Source organism: Mustela erminea, chromosome 5 (assembly GCF_009829155.1).
Source record: "Mustela erminea isolate mMusErm1 chromosome 5, mMusErm1.Pri, whole genome shotgun sequence".
NCBI lineage: Eukaryota > Metazoa > Chordata > Mammalia > Carnivora > Mustelidae > Mustela > Mustela erminea.
The window spans coordinates 142296926-142316522 of NC_045618.1; the positions used below are offsets into that span (position 1 = coordinate 142296926).

The following is a 19597-nucleotide window of genomic DNA, read 5'->3' on the forward strand; positions in this document are numbered from 1 at the left end:
CATCGGGCTCCCAGCTCCACGGGGCATCTGCTTCTCCCTCTGACCTTCTCCCCTCTCTTGCTCTCTCTCAAATAAATAAGGAAAATCTTTTAAAAAAAAAAAAAAAGAAAAAAAGAAGGAAAGAAGAAAAAAGAAAATGAGTTCCTGGGTTCTTGGTGTTTCAGCACGTAGCAGGGGCGGGCACGGTGGTGGGTACCTTCCATCGTCACGTAGCAGGGGTGGGCACGGTGGTGGGTACCTTCCACCATCTCCTGCAGCACCGGGGAGATGGGAGCCCAGGCCCGCGCCGGCCCCCAGGAGCTGCGGTTCCCCGCAGACGCTGTTCTGGCCTCCCGGCCCCCGCCGGCTCTGTGCCTCCCCCACCGAGAGTCCCACATCCCCTTCCTCAGCTCGCCAGGGGCTGAAGGTCTGCGTCTGAAGCGCACGCAGCATTTTCTTCAGAAAGTCTCCCGGCTTCCCCAGTCCCTCCAGTTCACCAAAGCGTGCCACGAGTTGTCTCGTGTTCGGGGTCGTTGCGAGCTCTCTGAGGTCAGGAACCGTCATGTTCGCCTCTGCGTCACTAAGTGTATTTGACCCGCTGGCATCTGTGCTTGTCAGACTGAGATGAAAACCTGCCACCCCGACGTGGGACCCGGACGCTACGGGAGCTCGCAACAAGGCGGGCCTCACCGGAGAAGAGTGACTGGCAGCTTTGTCCTGTCGATAACAGTGGGGGGAGGGCCACGTGTCCCTTCAGTTGCCCAGTGGACTGTCATGGGCTGTTTCAGACACTCTGTAACGGAAGGACTGTGAGTGCCGTGTCGCTCAGAACGAGGGAGGCGACGGCCTCACAGCTGAAACCACATCGCAACCAAGTGGGCTGCTTTGGAGAGCAGTTTCTGTCGAAGGCTTCGTCTGCACGCGGGCTGCTTTAGAAGGCGAGCTGCACGGGACGGGAGAATGTCCCCTCTAGGCCCCGAGGTTCTGCAGTGAGTGACGTGCCAGGCTCTGGGCCCTCAGAGAACCGGGTGGGCATGGCCCACCTGCACAATGGCAGGGCCGTGTCTCTCTGGTGCTCCCAGAAGCAGACGCCAAGACCCTTCAGATGATGACGTGCGAGAGGTTTACAGGGAACCGTCCGTGAAGGACGGAGGGAGCAAGCAGGGGGAGCCCCAGGCCAGGAGGCAGGAAGGGCACAGGGCTGAGTAAGAGGCATGTCAGGCTGGTGCAGGGCCCCGCGGAAGAGCCGCACGTCAGGCAGGAATGAGCCGGCTCCCGCTACACCAGTCATTGGTAGAGGACCCTGAGATCATGACCTGAGCCGAAGGCAGCAGCTTAATCCACTGACCCACCCAGGCGCCTTATTGTTTCTAATTCTTAAATTGTATTAATATGGCCATCCTTTCTGGTAACCACCACTCCTCACTGTTCTGGGCATGCCTACCTAGAACAAGCACGCCTTACCTTTTCAGTTTGAGCCTTTAATATGCTGGAGACTAAGAAACGACACGTTCTAGGCCATCTGGCTCCTATGCGAGTGGAGAGGCCAGTGGGCTCTGAGACCCCCTCAGAACGCCCTGACAGGAGCTGTAGCACTGATCGTGACGATGACCATCTTCTCTCTCTGGGGGCTTCTAGTGTTTCTTCCCTGCTTTTCTGTCATGTTCTGAACAGAGGGAATGTCTTCAGCGAAGTTGGATGCAGCTGTCTATTAGTTTTACTTGTATTGCTGGGTTCTCTAGAAGGTCGTCTATTCATTTGATATCTGCACAGCTTGTAGGATAGTATCGTGTCATGGTATCATAAATAGAACATTTTGCTGGATGTTGTGAAGAATATTATGTGCTTTAGAGTCAGACAGAACTGGTTGGAAATCCCAAATGGAATCGCTGAATACCTGTGTGAATTCGTGAAACTCTTCCTAAGTGTCTGAGCCACCCTTTGCTTGTCCACAGAATGGGGGCAGTGAGTGGCTGTCCTGAGTTGTGACAAGTAAGTGCTTTAATGCAGTGTCTTATTTAACATAGTGTCTAGAATGTTGTCGGCAGTCGGCAAATTAGAATTAGAATTCCTTTCTCATTCAGCACTTTTTTCCTGAGAGGAAGGCTGTGCGTCTTTTGTAAGCCATGTAAGCTGTTGGCACAGACCCTCCTTTGGTGGTCATCGGAGAATGAGAACTCATAGGTCAGCCCCTCCAGGGACAGTTGGATGCTCTTGGTATCAAGGGGCAGTTGGCCTCTAGTTCAGAAAAGGGAAAGCCTCAGAGCGGAGCCTGACGCTTAGCTTTTCTCTCGGTTTGCAGCGAACAGAGTATCTGCCAAGCCCGGGCTTCCGTGATGGTCTACGATGACACCAGTAAGAAATGGGTACCGATCAAACCCGGCCAGCAGGGATTCAGCCGCATCAACATCTACCACAACACTGCCAGCAACACCTTCAGAGTGGTCGGGGTCAAGCTTCAGGATCAGCAGGTGAGCGAGGGAGCAACAGGCTGGGCTCATGGGCGTACCCCCCCCCCCCCCCCACACACACACAGTGAAAAAAGTTCAGGAAAAAATAAGGTCGGGATTTGGGGTCGGAAGGTCTGGGTTCACATTCCGCTGCGCGGTCTCAGACTGCACGGTATGAGACCTTGAGCACACGCTCTTTTCTGAACGTTGTTTTTCACATCTGTCTTGCAGAGACAGTAATCCACACGCAGTGTACCTCACTGTGTGTCATTATCCCATTAGAATAAAATAATAGACGGGAAACAGCTGTGGAAACGCTACCGCGGGCCGTGTTAGTGTCTCCATCCGCCTGCACAGCCGTAAGTGACGTGTTGTGAAGATGTTTGGCTCCTCAGCCCCCGAGTCTTCCTTTGGAAAGAATATCAGGATGGTTGGGGGCGCCCGGGTGGCTCAGGGAGTTGAGCGTCTGGTTCTTGTTTCAGCCCAGGTCATGATCTCGGGGTCATGGGGTGGAGCCCCACTGTTGGGCCCTGCGCTGGGTGTGGAGCCTGCTGGAGATTCCCTCTCCCTCTGCCCCTTCCCCTCCTGTGCTCTCTCTCTCTCTCTCTGTCTCTCAGAAATAAATAAATAAATCTTTTTTGAAGACTCTGGGATCGTTTCTGCCCCGAATGGTACCTCCTGAGCGAATCAGACAAGATGGCGAGTGTACTGGCTAATTCCATGCAAACCCAGGGCCAGCCCCAGCAGAAGGAGCTGTGCCTATGTAACCCGAGTACTCTGACGTGACACGGACTGAAACACACGTAGAGGAGGGGACTGTGTAGCTTCGCCACAGTGACTTTGGCTCCCGCTTCACGGTCTGCCTCCAGCTCTCTTCGAACAGACTGACAAGGACGTTTTCAGCAGTGAAATGAATGCTTCTGCGGTTTTGGCACTTATGAAAAACTCTACTCAAATAACCCCTCCTGCCATCCTTTGTTGGTCAGGGCCTTGCTAAATTGAGCAGCAGGTTAGCTGCTATCTCGGTAAGAATCAGCACGTTAGCCATTAGAAGACAAACAACAAAAACTGAGGACTCTATTTTTAGTATGTAGCCTGTTGAATGGGTTTCTGCTTTGGCCAAAACGGCCCTGTTAAGTTTCAGATTCTTGGGGCCGAAAGGGACAACCCCAATGAAAGGTCCAACCTGGAACTCTTGGTACCTTGAGAGGTGTCACTTTCCCTTGTCAATGAGCCATAATGGTAGAAAGGGTTTTCTAGAAACCTTCTGGAGGCTGCTTCCCTGTTCTTCCAATTCATTGGTTCTGTCTCTGCCTTTTAAGTGTACACTGTGCTATATATTACAGGATACATATGGCGACAGTTATGGGCACGTGTCCCCAACACCCATGGGTTGGTATAGCAGAGCAGTACCTCCCTGCTACGTGCTTTGACTTCAGGTCCATTACCTAGTGCAGCTCCTGGATCACAGTGGGTGTTCCCTGAGTGATCCCCTTTACTGTGGCAAGTTTCCCCGGCCCTCACACCTCATGGCTGCCCTCCAGGGTGTGCCAGGAAGCCAGCATGGTGTGCTGGAAACACCCCGGCTCTGGAGAACCGGATTCCCTGCCACCGACATGCGCCTTGTGCATAGGAGCCTCGCGCCTCCCTGCCCCTGTCCCCAGAATCCATGCGCCGAGGCTCGTGTGGGAGACCTTTTCCCCACACAGGGAGGGACTGGTGGCAGTCCTCAGTGGCCTCCTGGGTAAATTCGGAGGCTGTGTTGTGTTGTGGGAATCTAACTAAGAGATTCCCAGAGTCTGACGGAGAAGTTACCAGCACAGCCACCACCTGGAATTGCACGTTCAGGAGACAGGCTCCTAGAATGTGGCTGAGACTGTGTTCCCCAAAGCGATGGAGCGTACGTACATAGTATACATACCTGCATGTGTACATACATGTACATACATACATGAGCACGTGCACACAGCAGCACACAAGGGATCCTTAGGAAGCCAGGGCGTTAGAGAATGTGGCCAGAAGCCTGGTCCACAGCAGCTCCTGTGACCTCAGGAGAAAAGACTGATTTTCACAGATCTGTCTCCCAGTCTACCTGGACTACAAGGTCAGACCCGTCAGACAGAGATCCCTCAGGTTATAACCAGGTCGGAATATGTTACACGTTTAACGTGATTATGGTTCCTGGAGCACTTTTCATGTCTATTACTTTAGTCTCCTGGGAACCCCAGAGGATAACAGCATAAGCATGTATCAGCCCCACTGTGCTAAATGGGTAGGCATAAAGCCCGGTGATCACTTATTGGAAGAAGGGACAAGTACATGGCAGTATCGTCAGCTAAGGGCTAACCCGAGTCTCACATTGCAGGTGGGAAAACATCAAAAGATTTTTAGTTTAGAATGAATTATGATCACCATAAATGTTAGTGAGTTTTCAGGCTGAAAACTTTCAGGCTGAACAGTAGAGGTCCAGAAGGGAGCTACAGTCCTGCTCTGCTCTGCCCTGGTCACACTACACCAAGAACACTGGGACCCAACGCAAGTGCCACAAGCGGAGTCAGTAAGGGGAAGGGCGTCTGGTCTGGTGAGAGGTCTGTAAGCAAGCTGAAGGGGGCAGGGCCGCGGCCCTCAAACCTCCCACGGGCTGCGTGGGGAGGAGTAGGCGGGCTTCTCTTTGTACCCTTGAGACAGGGCTAGGAGTCCTGTGTGGACACTGTCAGGAAGAAGGTAGCTCGGTGGCCAGGAGCACGTTCTTTCGTGCACGCTGTTGGAGGGTGAACACATTCCTTTGCAAGCCCACGGGCTAGCTGGCTGCTTGGTGAGAACTCTGGGAAGGACGTGCCTTCGTGGAAGGGTAGAGATTTAGATGAGGTGAGACCTTAGGAGCCTTCACCAACCAACAGGTTCTAGGGGTTTGTTTTTTGTTTGTTTGCTTTTTAAAGATTTATTCATTTATTAGAGAGAGCGAGCATGGGGTAGGGGAAGAGGCAGGAGAGAGAATCTTGAGCGGACTCCCTGCCGAGTGTAGAGCCCAGCGCGGGCTCAGTCTCGTGACCCTGAGACTATGACCTGAGCAGAAATCAAGAGTTGGACACTCAACTGAGGCCCAGGCGCCCCAAGGGGTGTTAGATCTAGGTGAATGTGTGGATGAGGAGGATTGTTTTCCCCGAGTAAGTTTCTTTTTTTGTAGGGCTCTTGGTTGCTTATACCTCAGAAGCATGGGGCACGACACTTGGAGTTTCTGGGCCTTCTCTGGGAAGACAGGAAAGGCCCTCTCTCTCGGTCCTGCACCCCTCCCCCGAACACGGCACCTGTGGGCTCTTAAGCAAAAAAAGTAGGACCTTTTTAAAATAAGTTTATCCTGGGGTGCCTGGTTATCTCCATCAATTAAGTGTCTGACTCTTGACTTTGGCTCAGGTCACGATTTCAGGGTCGTGGGACTGAGCCCTGTGTCAGGTTCCGCTCTGAGTGTGGACCCTGCTTGGGACTCTCTCCCTCTCCCTTTGCCCTTCCCCTCCTCCCCCGCCCCCTGCTTATGGGCTCTCTCTTTCTCTTTCTCTCAGTCTCTAAACTAAACTAAACTAAAATAAGTCTACCCTTCAGCAGTTGTGCAGATCAGTCCTTCCAGAGCTTGGAGAATTATTTTAAAAATAAAGCTGATAAGGACACAGGCTGAACATGGGAGAGTGGAAAAAGGCAAGCCTTCCAAACACGGGAGGGCAGGCTACCAACCGGAAGGAGCTGGTGTGACTGTATTAGTGTTAAATAGGAGAGGCTTCCAGACCAGAAGCATTACGAGAGGTAAAGACGGACCTTTTCACTGATGAAAGGTTGATTAAAAGGAAGACCTAATAATTCTAAATTTGTACACATCTAATAATATATCTGCAAATATATAAAGCAAAATCGGACAGATCTAATGGGAGAAATAGACAAATCCAGAAGCAGAGCTGGAGGTTCTAATCGTCCAAGGTTCATAACCTCCAAGAAACTGACTGAACAAGCAGAAAGAAAGTCAAGAGATAGAAAATTTGAGTAGCATCATTGGCCAACTTGACCTAATTTGCATTTATGAAACTATAGCCAACAGCGGCAGAATGTACAGGCATCTCAGGTGCGAACTGAACATTTCCCAAAACAGACCATTCGCAGCAGTTGTCACAGGTACACTGCAGTCTTCTCTCATCATGCTTCGAGATCCCTTAGCCATTCTTTTTTTTTAAGATTTTATTTATTTAGTTGACAGAGATCACAAGTAGGCAGAGAGGCAGGCAGAGAGAGAGGGGAGGAAGCAGGCCCCCTGCTGATCAGAGAGCCCCATGTGGGGCTCGATCCCAGGACCCTGAGATCATGACCTGAGCCAAAGGCAGAGGCTTTAACCTCCTGAGCCACCCTGGTGCCCCAGCCATTCTTGACATAACGTGGTTTCCAGACCTCCTTCCATTGAAAACATTTCCTTCCGGCTTGCTCTGGTTTTGTAATGTCCACTAAAAGTACAGCCCAAAAATGGAAGCACCTGCACACAGAACTTCCGGTATGGCCTTCCCGTGGCAGAAAGGAACAGGTCTGCTGCCTTGCTGTGGTCCCTACACCGCCGTGGGTGTGCTCTCCCCTTAAGAGCGTTTTAACCCGAGGTCACTGTGCTCCTTACTGTGCATACACGCAACAAAACCTCCAGCCCTTTCCCTGAGGATTCGGAGCTCAACCTAGAGAGAGACCCACCCCAGGCACCGGGGTATAGACGCTGGCCAAAATTACCTTGTGTCAAGATGTGAAACAGCTGCATTTTCATTAGCGGATTCAGCTCGCCTGTGCTCTCTCTCTGGACCGTACAGTGACCCAAACGCACCTTCCACGTGGCTAGGACCTGGATGTTGGCCATATCACATCTGCCGTCCTCTGGCCTTAGCCACAGCGCAGCAGGATGGAGCACTAGAGGAGAGCGGTCGAGCAGAGGCCACGTTGTAGTGCCCAGCCCGCGAGTAGGGGGCTTGGCCACGTCCCTCGGCATCTCTGAGACTTTCCCTGAGCTCCCCTTCCTGACCAGGGGGGCACAGCAGGCATAGTTGTCTCTAGCTTCAGGTCACAAAAACCTGCAGCCCTAGAGCCAGAGGAGACCTGAGCAGTCCTTCTCAACATCTCCTGAAACAGGCTTTTCCCATCGCGTTGCCCACAGCCTCCTCCAGACTCTGCTTAAGTACTTCCTCTGTAGGGAGCTTGCCATCTCAGCACTGACAGCCTGCTGTGTGCTCTCACACGCCCCATGAGGGGGCCGGGCCGCAGCCAGGGCTCCCTCTTCCCACTTTCCAGGCCGGAAAACTGATGGCTCGTAAGTCCTTGAGGTTGGCTCACATGACTCCAAGTAGAGAATAAGCACTCCAGGCCTCGTACTGCCTCCCTGAGCCGCACTTACCACCTGTCACCTTGAAGAACTTGGAAGTCCTTCTCTGTCAGTTGTCTGAGAGAGCAGCTCTGAGTTCAGGCAGACCCGGCGCGGCTGCCCTGACTGCTTGGGAGCCCCCGAAGCTCTGGGCTCAGCCCTGGTCTACTTTACCTGCACTGCTGGGCCTGGCTTGCTCCTTGCAGACAGTTGAAGTTTGTTGATTGACTAATAATGCTATGCATTAACTTTTCTGAGTTATCCTTTTAATTAATAACCCATTTATTAATGCATCCTAAATGTTAGACACTGTGCGTGGCTTTGGGAGGCATAGATACCCCAGGGTCTCCAGGCCTGGAAATCTAGATAAGGTATGCATCGCAGTGTGGCCTTCCCAGTAACCCCAGTAGGTCAGTAAAGCATTATTACCCCCATTTTATAGTTGGAGAAACTGGGCCCCTAAGAAATGCCGTGACCGCCTTGGGTGACGTGGCTGGACGGAGGGACCGGCCCCTGGGCTCGGGAAACCTGCCTCCCAGCTCAGGCCTCTCATCGGGAGGGCGTGATTACACCGCATTGTTAGTGAGATGAAGTAGCTGGTTTTCAACCCCTCAAGGTTCTGGAGGTCATCCTGAAAAGCTGCCTGGCCTCGCTGTCGCCTTCTCCTGACCCCACCCCACCTCCCTGTCCTCTGCTAGTTCCAGGGGACACAGTATCCCTGCCCCAGAGCCGCGCTCTCCAGCTCACTTACTCCCCTCGTATTTACTTACACGTATTTCTGTCTCTTTTCCCCTCCAGGTTGTGATCAATTATTCAATCGTGAAAGGGCTGAAGTACAATCAGGCAACGCCCACCTTCCACCAGTGGCGAGATGCCCGCCAGGTCTACGGCTTGAACTTTGCAAGTAAGGAAGAGGCAACCACGTTCTCCAATGCCATGCTGTTCGCCCTGAACATCATGAATTCCCAAGAAGGAGGTAAGTGGGGCTTTGTCTCGGCCCAGTGCCGAGACCCCTCCTTCCCCCACCCTCCCCTGGCACTGGCTCCCTGGGGTCCCCGCCGTAGCTGCATCAGGCTGAGGTTACGTGGGCTCTCAGAGAGGCCTGCTGCCTGACTCCCCCTCGAAGGGGCATAGTAACAGTTTGAAGAAGGAGAGAATGGTGCTCACATCTTGCCGTTTGTGAGTTATGGCTTCGTACTGATGCGTGCCTGAAGCCAAATGTCCCGATGGCTCACGGGCATCATCTTCCTTCTGTATTCTAAAACACGTATTTAAACGGGCAGGCTCCATAGCTCAGTGGTTAGAGCACTGGTCTTGTAAAACATGTATTTAGCAGAGATGGGAGGGAACGAGCAACAATTTGAATTAAAGTTGAATTAAAGTATTCATTCACGTCATTAATGAACTTGTACCAAATATTTACTGAGCGTAGGAAACTGGCCAGACCGAATAGGTAAGAAATGCATAGATGGTGTCCTTCTGCCCAAGATGCACCTGAGCAGATAGCTTCGTGAACTGCTAGCACTGTGGGTCGTGGTGAGTGCTCCAGCTCGGGGTGGGCAGACTTAGGGAACCCCGAGAGGGACGCCTGGGCTGCAGTTTGGAAGGGTGAGGAGCTCCCAAGGCAGAGGAGGGACAGCAAAGGTACCCAGCGCATGCGGGAGAGTGCCCTGCAGTGTTTCTGGGGCCTCGGGCACACATAGGAAGGAAAGTGGACTTGAAACCTCACAGTGAAGGGTCCCAAGGACCTAGAAGGGGGCTGGGGCCAGGCTTGATACTTGGAGTAGACAGTGGGCCTGGAGGAGGGAGCAGGGCGGGGCTGGCAGAAGTTTCTAAGCAGAGCAAAAATGCATGTGGCTTATTGGAAAGTCGCAATGTTAGCTTCAGGGGAACACAAGCCTTCTGGGGTGCAGGTGTCTTGACGTCCACGCATACAGTCCCGCGCTTCGCTAGAGGTCTTAGCCTTGGTAGAGCGAGTCAGGAGCAGGGTTATGTTTGCGTCCTGGTTCTGCCACGCTCCGGCTGAGGACAGTTTGGACAAGTTACTTCATTTTCGGGGCTTCAGTTGTCTTCGTCGGATGGGGGTGATAGAGGTTGTTAAGTTTTCACCGGGCGGAGTGTACATTACCTAGCAGGCTGCCTGGCGCACAGCGGCCACCACTGTTGGCGCTTGACTGTGCTGTCACTAGCATTGCGGCTGCTGCCAGAGTCAGGGTGGGAAGGGGGACATGGTGCTTAGAGGGAGACGGCTCTTATAGACCTGTCGGTCCTGACAGATGGCAGCTGTGGGACCCAGTGTGAACCCTCGGAGATTTTTTTCTAAGTAAATAAAGAACACGATTTGAGTTTGCTCCCCGGGGCTCACACACAGAACGGGGACTTGTGGAATGTTCTCTCCGCCTCAGAAAGGCTCCAGGGTTTATGGATTTCCCGCTGAAAATTTGGGACACATGCTGGGAAGCTGCGCAACCACAGCTGAAGCATCGTAAGCACCCGACACAGTTTCTCAGGCTGTTTTCCACCGGAGAGCCTCGTACTTCCGGTAAAGTGAGCTGGGTTTACGGTTTCTGATCCGAGCCGCCTCACCTGCCCCAGCATGTGAGAGCTCGACTTTATTGGGTCTGGACAGGTAGACACGCTGAGAGTCAAAAACAACATTTTAATTTAATCAGACCAGTAACCCTTGCAAAGCAACTGCTCATTAAATAGAAACTACTAGTTGCTTTCTTAAGTTTACCATAGTCACAGGGAAATTAGCTAATACGACCCTCATTTCCAAACGAGAAACCTTTAGGAGGCAGTCCCTCACGCGTGTCAGCTACGAGCCCAACCTCCTCTGCCTCCTTTGGGCAGGATGCACGCCCTCGTCGGGGCAGGGGTAGGGCCCGCGTGTGCCGCGGCTTCGTTGGCAGCTCACATGGTGAGTAGCGGCGGCCTGTCCCAGTTCGCTGGCTGGGACCCGATGTCCTGCTCCGGCAGGCGTGCCCTCTGGTGGACGGAGATGCGGGCCCCTGAGCGAGTTCGGCGTTTCCTTGCCCTGAGTTCGGCGTTTCCTTGACCTTACCGAGCAGCGGCGGGAGGTGCGCAGCCCGACTAGCGGTTGCACACGTACATGGCGGCAGCCCCGGCTGCCGCAGGTCCCCAGAAAGACCGTATCCCTCTCCCACTCCCGCAAGGACAGGGCACAGCAGCTTCTGAGACGACAGAGCAGTTTTGCCTGCGTTTGAACCGCACTGTGTGTGTACTTCGTACAGTGCCTTCTTTGTGCCTGACTCTCCCTCAGCTTTGTGTTTGCGGGAGCCACCGGGGCATGGCTCGGTCTTCTGCGGGCTGCTTGTGGCCGCCACATGCCCCTGCCACCGGGGCATGGCTCGGTCTTCCGCGGGCTGCTTGTGGCCGCCGCATGCCCCTGCACCATGGGGCTGTGCCTCGTGGATCCGCGCACCTCTGTCCGGCAGCCACCGCCGGACGTGCTCATGCTGCCGGGTCACTGTGGCGACGCCCCACGGGTCAGGAAACCTCAGCCTCCCCTCCCCTGGCAGGAGGCAGTTCACCATAGCATGAAAAGCGTTCGTTGGGGGCAGCGAGATCTCATAGTAAGTTTTTGTTCTGCCACCTATGGCCCTGGCATCCTAGACCCTACTCCCTGGGGTTGTTCGGAAGATTCATTGTGAGATGTTGATAAAGCACTTAGCATCTGGTGCCTGGCATGTGATAGGCGCTCAAATAATACTGGCTCCTTGCCTTTTGTTCTTGTTAAACGTGGTCATCTTTTATAAGCTTCGGTGTCCTTCTTGGTCACATAGGGTCATCGGTCCCACTGCAGAGCTGCGGAGGGGGCTCAAGGACACGGTGTGGTGTCCGGCACCTCGTAGGAGCTCGCCTGCTGCTCCTCCCTCCCCTCACTGGCAGGCCTCGCCCCTCCGGCAGGCCTCTGCGGCTGGCGCCTTCAAAGACTCGGCGTCTTCTCACATTGAGTCCCACTGGGCATTTCCCACCCCTGCCTCCTCCTGTGGGGCAGATGCGAGCGGGGCCCCTCTGAGGTCTTTAGAACCTGGCAGATATGAGATGCCAACGTATAGACCTGGAAGTCACCCGTCAGAGCGAACCATGGACGCCCCCTGCCTTCCCCTGACTCTCGCCACCACCCTGCAAGAGGGGGGCCCAAGCAAGCTGCGGCTCAGGAAAGAGGGTGACTTCCCTGTGGTTCCATGGCTGAAGAGGTCGCTGAAGTCCACCCCCAGAGCACCGAGGACCTGCCGGGAGCCGCGGGGCCTTGCTCTGCCTGTGCTTCTTCCCGCCTCTCCGCTGTCGGCCGGGGTTCCTGAGAGTAGTCCAGAAAAAGAACGGACACAACACAGTCCTGTTTTTGCTGCCTAACACCAGTGTGGACATGATGGTCAGGCTCTGGGCCCTTGGAAGATCTCTTTACTGACTTGTTCCTTGTACCCACAAAATCAGCTTTTCCTCAGCAGCAGCTTTTAGAGACGCATTTGTCAACTCCAGGCCCCAACCCAGAGAGCCTGAAGCCGGTTTAGCAAGTAAAACAGATCAGTAAACTAGTCATCCTGCAGCCCGGTGGCCTCGGTCCCCTGGGTGGAGGACAGGGATGCAAAGCCGGCTTGGGGCTCTCTGGGGACCCACAACATCGAGTAATAATAATGATACCTGCAGTTTCTCTTAAAAGCCCGGGCTCTTTGTTTTTACCAGGCTTCCTCTCCCACATGCCCTTCCTGCCCTTCTCAAGAAAAGGTCTGCACTAATCAAACAGCCTCGGCTCCGGGGGCACGGGGGGCTGGTGAGAGCCACAGAAAGACCTTATCTGGCTAAGGAAGTACTTCCTTACACTCCAAAGTACTTATAATTTGGCTTCTTTTCCCAGGCCAGAGTTCAGGATCTAGTGTCACACACAGTTAGTGGAGGGCGAGGTGCGAGCACGGGAGATTAAAAGAGGTGGCACACCCACCAGAACCTACCAGTGGAAGTGAGACCCAGGTTCCGGGCTTCTGGCGAGATAGCCAGTGTTTTCTCTATGCCTCTGCCTCAGTCGGTCAGGGAGGAAGGCCAGCTGGGTTCTCCTCACTTTGGGGATCACAGGGGCTTGGGCTGGGTGGCGGGCACCGCTCCTGGTGTGTTGCAATGCCTCACAGGATGGCCAGAGACGGGGGCTTCTGTGCCCTGGGTCCACATCGTCCCGACTCCTGCATCACTGACGTCAGCTCCAGAAAGCGCTTCCCCTAGACTTGCTCTGGGGGCTGTCCTTAGCAGGCGCACAGCCCCACCCGGGTAGAGCCTGTTAGCGGGCGAGGGGAGAAACGTTCACAGGCTGCACTTGGACACCCCAGCCAGGCTCTGCTTCCCTCCCCTGCAGCCTGTTCCCTCAGCAGATGCCAGTCCACAGCTCAGTAGCCTTAGCAACGCAACAGCTTCTATGTGCTTCTGTGTGGGCCCGCTTCTGACCCACCATGGAACCTTAAACACGGCCCTCTCTGTGGGCCTCGGTTTCAGTGTGGGGAAGGAGGGGGCTACACACTGAGCAGATTTCTGTAAGTCCTAGTGGTTCGTGCGCACTGTCGGACAGGAGTGAGTTCTCGTTCACTGCTGAGGGACCGTGTCGCTATGGCCGTTGCTGGGAGTGGGCAGAGCCCTGTGCGGACGCTGGAGTGGAGGGATGCCCTCTTTACCCCTCGCAGAGCCCAGCACACCTGGAAGGCAGGGCGCCTCCATGTCAGGCTCCCTGAGCAAGTCCATGCTCGGTTATCATGGAAAAGAGAAAGTGCAAACAAGCAAAAGTGGCCTGTAACCCTCCAGCCCAGAGATGAGTGCTGCTGACCCTACAGACGTCCTTCCAGACGTGTTTGTGTTCGTATGTGACTGAATAGCTATTCCTCGGAAATGGTCTGTGCCTACTGTCCGTAACCCTTTCTCACGTCGCGCTAGGCTATGCATGGCTCTGCGTGCCAGGACGGTCCGACCTCCATGCCATCTGAGTGGCCAAATACTGCACTCGGTGCCGAATGATGATGCACCGTGACGTCACCAGTCTTCTGCTTTTAAACCTAAAAGCTGACCCCATTTTTCACTGTTCCATTTGTGTCATAGAGGGTCTTCTTGTACCTTTATGTGAGTATTTATATGTGTGTGTCTCACAGGTGCAACCTTGCACACTTGTCCCGTTACTTCTTGGCCATATTTCTGAGTCAAACAGTACGTTTTTAAAGCTTTGATCTATTTTGCTAAAGTGTCTCCCAGAATGAGAGCACTAGCTGATACTCTCCCCAGCACGCGTGACCGTCACGCTCTGCCCCAGCTTCCCCAGTACAGAGCATTCACCTCTTGCTAATCCCAGTAAGCACAAGACAAGGGAAGACATAGCCTTTCAGCTGGTGTTTTTGTTCGTTTGGACAGGTGAACATTTCGTGAACGTTAATGGCAATTTCAGTTGTCTGCTGTTTGCAGCAAATGCTGGACAGCAGGGCCGTGTGTGAGCTCCCTGCGCCTTTAGTCATACCCACGTGACTTCCCACTCCCAAAGTGTGTGCGTCCTCGAAGGACAATGGTCTCTTGTGTTTGCTTGGGCAGATGAGCGGAGGCAGTCTGGCCCCATGTGGCAGGGATCAGGCAGGGTCCATCATAAATGCACCTTCCTCCGCAGGCCCTGGGAAGCCGCACCTGCGCTGTGTGTCAGGCGCTGTTACGGTTCCTCGTGTCTGCACGGCTGTAGAAGGGAGACCTCGTACTGTCCTTGCACTGTCTTTCGTTCCCTGCACCTCTTCTCGCCGGAGAACTTGTTCAAGTTCAATATCTAGAGTCACATGGGTGGGTCACAGGGAGATTTCTTGGCTGTTCTTCGGCCGGCTTCTTAAAAGAGGGGAAGGAGGTCTTGGAGTTAGAAGACCTAGATTGTGCCGGAAGCACAGGTGGCAGGTGGGGTGGCCTCCCGCTTAGCACAGGCCCCTCTCAGCCTTTTCCCCCTCTTCAAGGGCACGTCTGGCCAGGGTATTTCCCTGCTCGCCCTGGCCCTGGCCCCCATCCTCCTGCTGTCCCCTGCTTTAAAAATGGAAAGAAACCAGAGAGGCGGGATTCTGTGGCTCTGGTTTGAGGAGGTGGGTAATGTTACCATTTTAAATTATCTCAGGAATATTTAAAATAAGAAAGGCTAGCAAGGGGCTCCTGGGAGGCTGAGTCAGTTGAGTGTCTGACTCTTGGTTTCAGCTCAGGTCATGATCTCCGGGTTGTGAGATCCAGCCCCACATCCAGCTCTGCGCTCGGTGGGACGTCTGTTCAGGATTCTCCCTGTGCCCTTTCCCCAGCTCACATGCGCGCGGTCTCTCTCTCGTATAAATAAATACATCTTTGAAAAAAAGAAGAAGGAAAGATACCAAAAGTGACAAGAAGGGCACACGGACAGCCTTCTGATAAGCTTGTGGTCTTTTCAAACAACGTGCAACCAGTAGAATAAGGGCACATTAGCCAAGGACAAATCTAGAAAGGGCAGAGGGGTTGATGCCAAGCTTGTTCAAATATTGCTCCTTCCCTGGGGGTGTTTCTTTCTATCTCTGCTTCTCCCAGTCCTGCCCTCCCCAGCCCAGCCCATCCAGCCCTGCCCTCCCCAGCCCTGCCCATCCAGCCCTGCCCATCCAGCCCTGCCCTCCTCAGCCCTGCCCATTCAGTCCTGCCCTCCCCAGCCCTGCCCATCCAGCCCTGCCCTCCTCAGCCCTGCCCATCCAGCCCTGCCCTCCCCAGCCCTGCCCATCCAGCCCTGCCCTCCTCAGCCCTGCCCTCCTCAGCCCTGCCCATCCAGCCCTGCCCTCCTCAGCCCTGCCCATCCAGCCCTGCCCTCCTCAGCCCTGCCCATCCAGCTCAGCCCTCCTCCACCTTCTCAGCTCCTTCCTTTGGCCTCTCTTTATTCATTCCTTCTTTGTGCTTCCTTGTGTACTTGCCTTTTCTCTCTCACTGGAACTTCTGTGCACCACGCCCCTCCCCAATTTGTGCCTCTCCTGCCCCTTTCCATGCTCCTGGAGGCTCCCTGCCCATGTTGCCTTTGCCAACGTAATGCTCAAGCCTGGCTGCTGTGAGAGGCAAGGTCATGTCCGTCATGTCCCCAAGGCACCCCAGTGCCTTCATAATGCTTTCCCCAGCACCCAGAACATTCCCAGTACTGAGAACAAGCTGTGGAGTGCTGAGTGCCCGCTGGGAGGCCTCCGTGGTGTGAGTGGGGTCGGTACGGGGAGCAGGCTGCTTGATCTCTGTGCGCAGGCTTCTGAGCCGTAAAGACGGAATGTTAGTCATCACATCATGCTTCATGGGATGTCCTAAGGATTAGCTGTGCTCTTCCCCACCCAGTGCCCAGAATAGTGCCAGACACAACAGTACATGCCTGACGAACATACGCTCGTTCAAAACCCACTGCAATCTTTTCGTGGGACTGGGCTGGGGTTGCCTGCGGGAGTTACTGGCCTCTGCATTGCTCAGCCCTGGAGGACTTCCCTCTTCCAGTTCTGTCTGGTGGTGGTGGCGGCTTAAATCTCCTTCCTCTCTCTCGGCTGGGATTTCTCACTGTTGGTCAGATCCCTGGCTTTGGTGCCGGTGATTCTGTCCCAGACCGTGAGATACCTCCCAGGTCATGCCTCCCGATTGGTGGTGTTGACCCTTCGGTTTGTTCGTGAAAATCCCGGGGAACGTGACGCTGCCGCTCCAGTGGCCCAGAAGGCCCCATGCCCCAGCAAGGGGCAGTGCTCCGGGCCACGGCAGGGTCTGCTCCCCTGCGGTTCTGACCCCTCTTTTTCCCTCTCCCGTGGACAACCTTTCATAACCCTCGCGAAGCTCCCAGTAGGGTGCAGGGGCAGTAGCTACACGTTAACAGTGGTGGAAACGGGAACAGTAGTGATCTTCGTTCTGTACGGCGGGGGTGTGGGGCTCACCAGAGACGGCATCTTCCTGTGCCCGGGAGTGCCCCGGGGAAGAAATGCAGCTGCGCCCTCGGAAAGCCACACGTGCAGGTCAGTTACTCCCTCGCTGAGCTGTGTTTGCCTTTCCTTATATTTAGAGATGAGCTTAGGGATGCCTGGGTGGCTCGGTTGGTTAAGCATCTGCCTTTAGCTCAGGGTCCTGGAATTGAGTCCTGCATCGGGCCCCAGTTTGGCAGAGAGTCTGCTTCTCCCTCTGCCTGCAGCTCTCCCTGCTTGTGTGTGCTCTTTTTCTGTCTCTCTCTGACTAATAAATACATAAAGTCTTAAAAAAAAAGAAAGAAAGAAAGAAAGAAAGAAAGGAGGTTAAAGATAGGAAGGATCTTAGCGATACTCAGTTTTCATTTTTCCCCAGAACTCCATTTTGACTGTAGCGCTGCTTCTGTGGCTAAAAGGGGGGACGTGGGGGAGCCCCCGGCTCTAAAGAGCACAGACCTCAGGGGTCATGCTGCAGCCCAGCCTCGCACCTGCTGTGATGCCACTGTCTCTCACTTGGGCGGCTGCAGCCAGAGCCCTGGCCTCACCCACACCCGGCCTCCCCTCGCTCCCCCACTGCCCTCCAGAACTCCTCTGGGGTGGGAGGGGCTGCGTTAGCCTTCTGACCTGGCCCGCAGTGACCCTGCAAGGAACAGAGTCCCCAGGTTCTATTGTTCGGGACTGGGACTCAGGAGGCCTAGCTCTGGTTCTGGTTCTGCCATTCACTCACTATGGGACCTCAGTCAGGCCCAGGGACCTCTGTGGGCCTCCACTCCCTCAGCTAAAGCATGGAGTGTCGATTGTCCCCTGAGGTCTCATACCAGGCTAGCGGCCGGTCACAGCCCTCTCTGTGTGGAGCTGGGTGAGCTGCCGTCTGCTCAGGGACTAACAGGCATGATGACGGGGAAGTCAGTGGACCCAGATGCTGAGCCTGGAATGACACTTAACCGACAGGTGCCCTGAGCCAGTCACTTTCCTTCTGTGGGCCTCCATCTCTTCGTCTGCGCCGTGGGCGGCATGTGGGCCCGTGTGGCCCCCAGCACGGGAGTGCAGGGAGGTAGAGGGTGTGGATGGCTTCGGGGGCGTCCCGCACAGCACAGGTGTGGCGCGTGTGTTGCTCACCAGGTCGGCCAAGCCCCAGTAGCTAAGGAGAATGCCTCGCCTGCTCCAGTGCCTGGGTTCTGGGAAAACCCGACCCTCTAGGAGTTCGCTTGAGCCCTTGGAGGAGCCTGGCCTAGACATTAGGAGTCCGGTTCTTGGCTCAGTCAGCCATTGTCCTCCACATGCCTTCAGGCCGGCGGTGGCCCCCGTGTCATCCAGAGCTGAAGTGGCAGGGCTGATCACAGCAGGGACAGCTGAGACACAGAGACGCGGTAAATGGGGGGCGAGAAGCGTGCGTGTCTTGCAGCGTGCGCAGCAGGCCTCCGCGGTGAAGAGAGGCTTCGCATGACCCACTGAGCACATGCAGGTAAAAACTCACTTATCTGAGCCAGAACGTAGCTCTGTTCGAAGAAGTGCTGCTTCCTTTTTTCCACCAGGGTTTAATGTGCACTGAATTTTCTAGGAATGCCGCTACCACGTACTGCAGAAGAAAATTGTGCTTTAGCTTGTTTGTAACTTTACCAGGATTTGTTTTCTGCTTTCCGTGAGCACTGTCACTCAGGACTGTTCGTGGTGCACACGGCTCCCCTCGGTCACTATGAGTCCGGGCCAGGGGCAGGCATCTAGGGACCACGTCAGCTAGTGGAGCCAGACCTGCGTGCTTACGTTCTGCAGCGCGCACACTGTTGCGGGTCCCTCCTCTCTTTTTCTCCTTTACAGTACACTAAAGGCATCAGGTTTTTTCTAATTTATGTGGATAGTTTATATGACCTGTGAATCTCACTGGGGATGACATAAGGGACCTTATAAAATGTTTGTAATAAAAAGAGACTATTGAGTCCGAAAGGGTGGGCCAGAAGTTCTGTGAAAATCAGATTCCTTCTTTCTTGATCACGGCTGGCGTCTCGTGTGCTTGTCACGTGACAGAGCCAGGCAGATAGTGCCATGTCTGGGCCCATCTTACAGAGGAGGAAACTGAGCCCCAGAGGGACTCAGTGAGCCCGTGGCCAGGCAGTAAGAGAAACTAGATTAGCTCGCTTTCCCCTTCACCCCAAACAAGGAGGTGTGGTGGAAACAACATGCCACAGTGGGAAGAATGTCCATTTTGGCACCAGGGTCCCTTAGCGGAAGGAAGGCCACTCCTGTCACACTCCTGTGTCTCCTCTCCCCACAGTCCTTCACATCTGACACCGGTTGTGTTGTGGTTTCCACACATCAAGCAGTCGGCGGGCCGGCAGGCTGTCCTACAACCACATTCAGTCCTGACCCCGTCCACCACGAGGTGGCGTCAGACCCCACAGGTTAAGGCTCCATCCCACTAGACAGCCCGGCCGGCTGAGGCAGATAGATGCCAGTCAGACCCGGGTTGTCACCTGTGCGTCGGGCCAACAGGCTGTAAATTGAAGGCTCCCACACCCCCCTGGGGCTTGGTTAATTTGCAAGAATGGCTCATAGAACTCAGGAAAACATTTTACTCACAAGATCACTGGTTATCCTAAAGGACATTACTCGGAAGAAGCCGAGGGATGAGAAGCCGAGGGCAAGGTGCAGAGAACGGGGAAGGAGCTTCCAGGCTCTCTGGGTGTGCTGCTCCCCACACCTGGGCTCAGACTTCTGTGCTGCTTACAGCAAGCCAGGCCGTCTGAAAAACGGATATAATAATGGCCCCGGTTGTGGGAGGACTGCTGGACGCAGCTCCTGCGTACGACGCTCCCGGGTGTCCAGTAAATACAGCTGGTTTCCTC

At 54.5% G+C, this 19597-nt stretch overlaps 1 protein-coding gene across 6 annotated transcripts in view; it reads left to right on the forward strand.

Annotated features, from left to right (window-relative positions):
• EVL (Enah/Vasp-like) overlaps positions 1-19597 on the forward strand; it is a 143387-nt gene that overhangs the window by 86975 nt on the left and 36815 nt on the right. For all 6 annotated transcript variants that reach the window (XM_032345249.1, XM_032345253.1, XM_032345254.1 and 3 more), the window contains exons 2-3: positions 2282-2450; positions 8605-8782. In XM_032345249.1, the coding sequence (XP_032201140.1) occupies positions 2282-2450; positions 8605-8782 (347 nt within the window). The remainder of the gene's footprint in view (positions 1-2281; positions 2451-8604; positions 8783-19597) is intronic.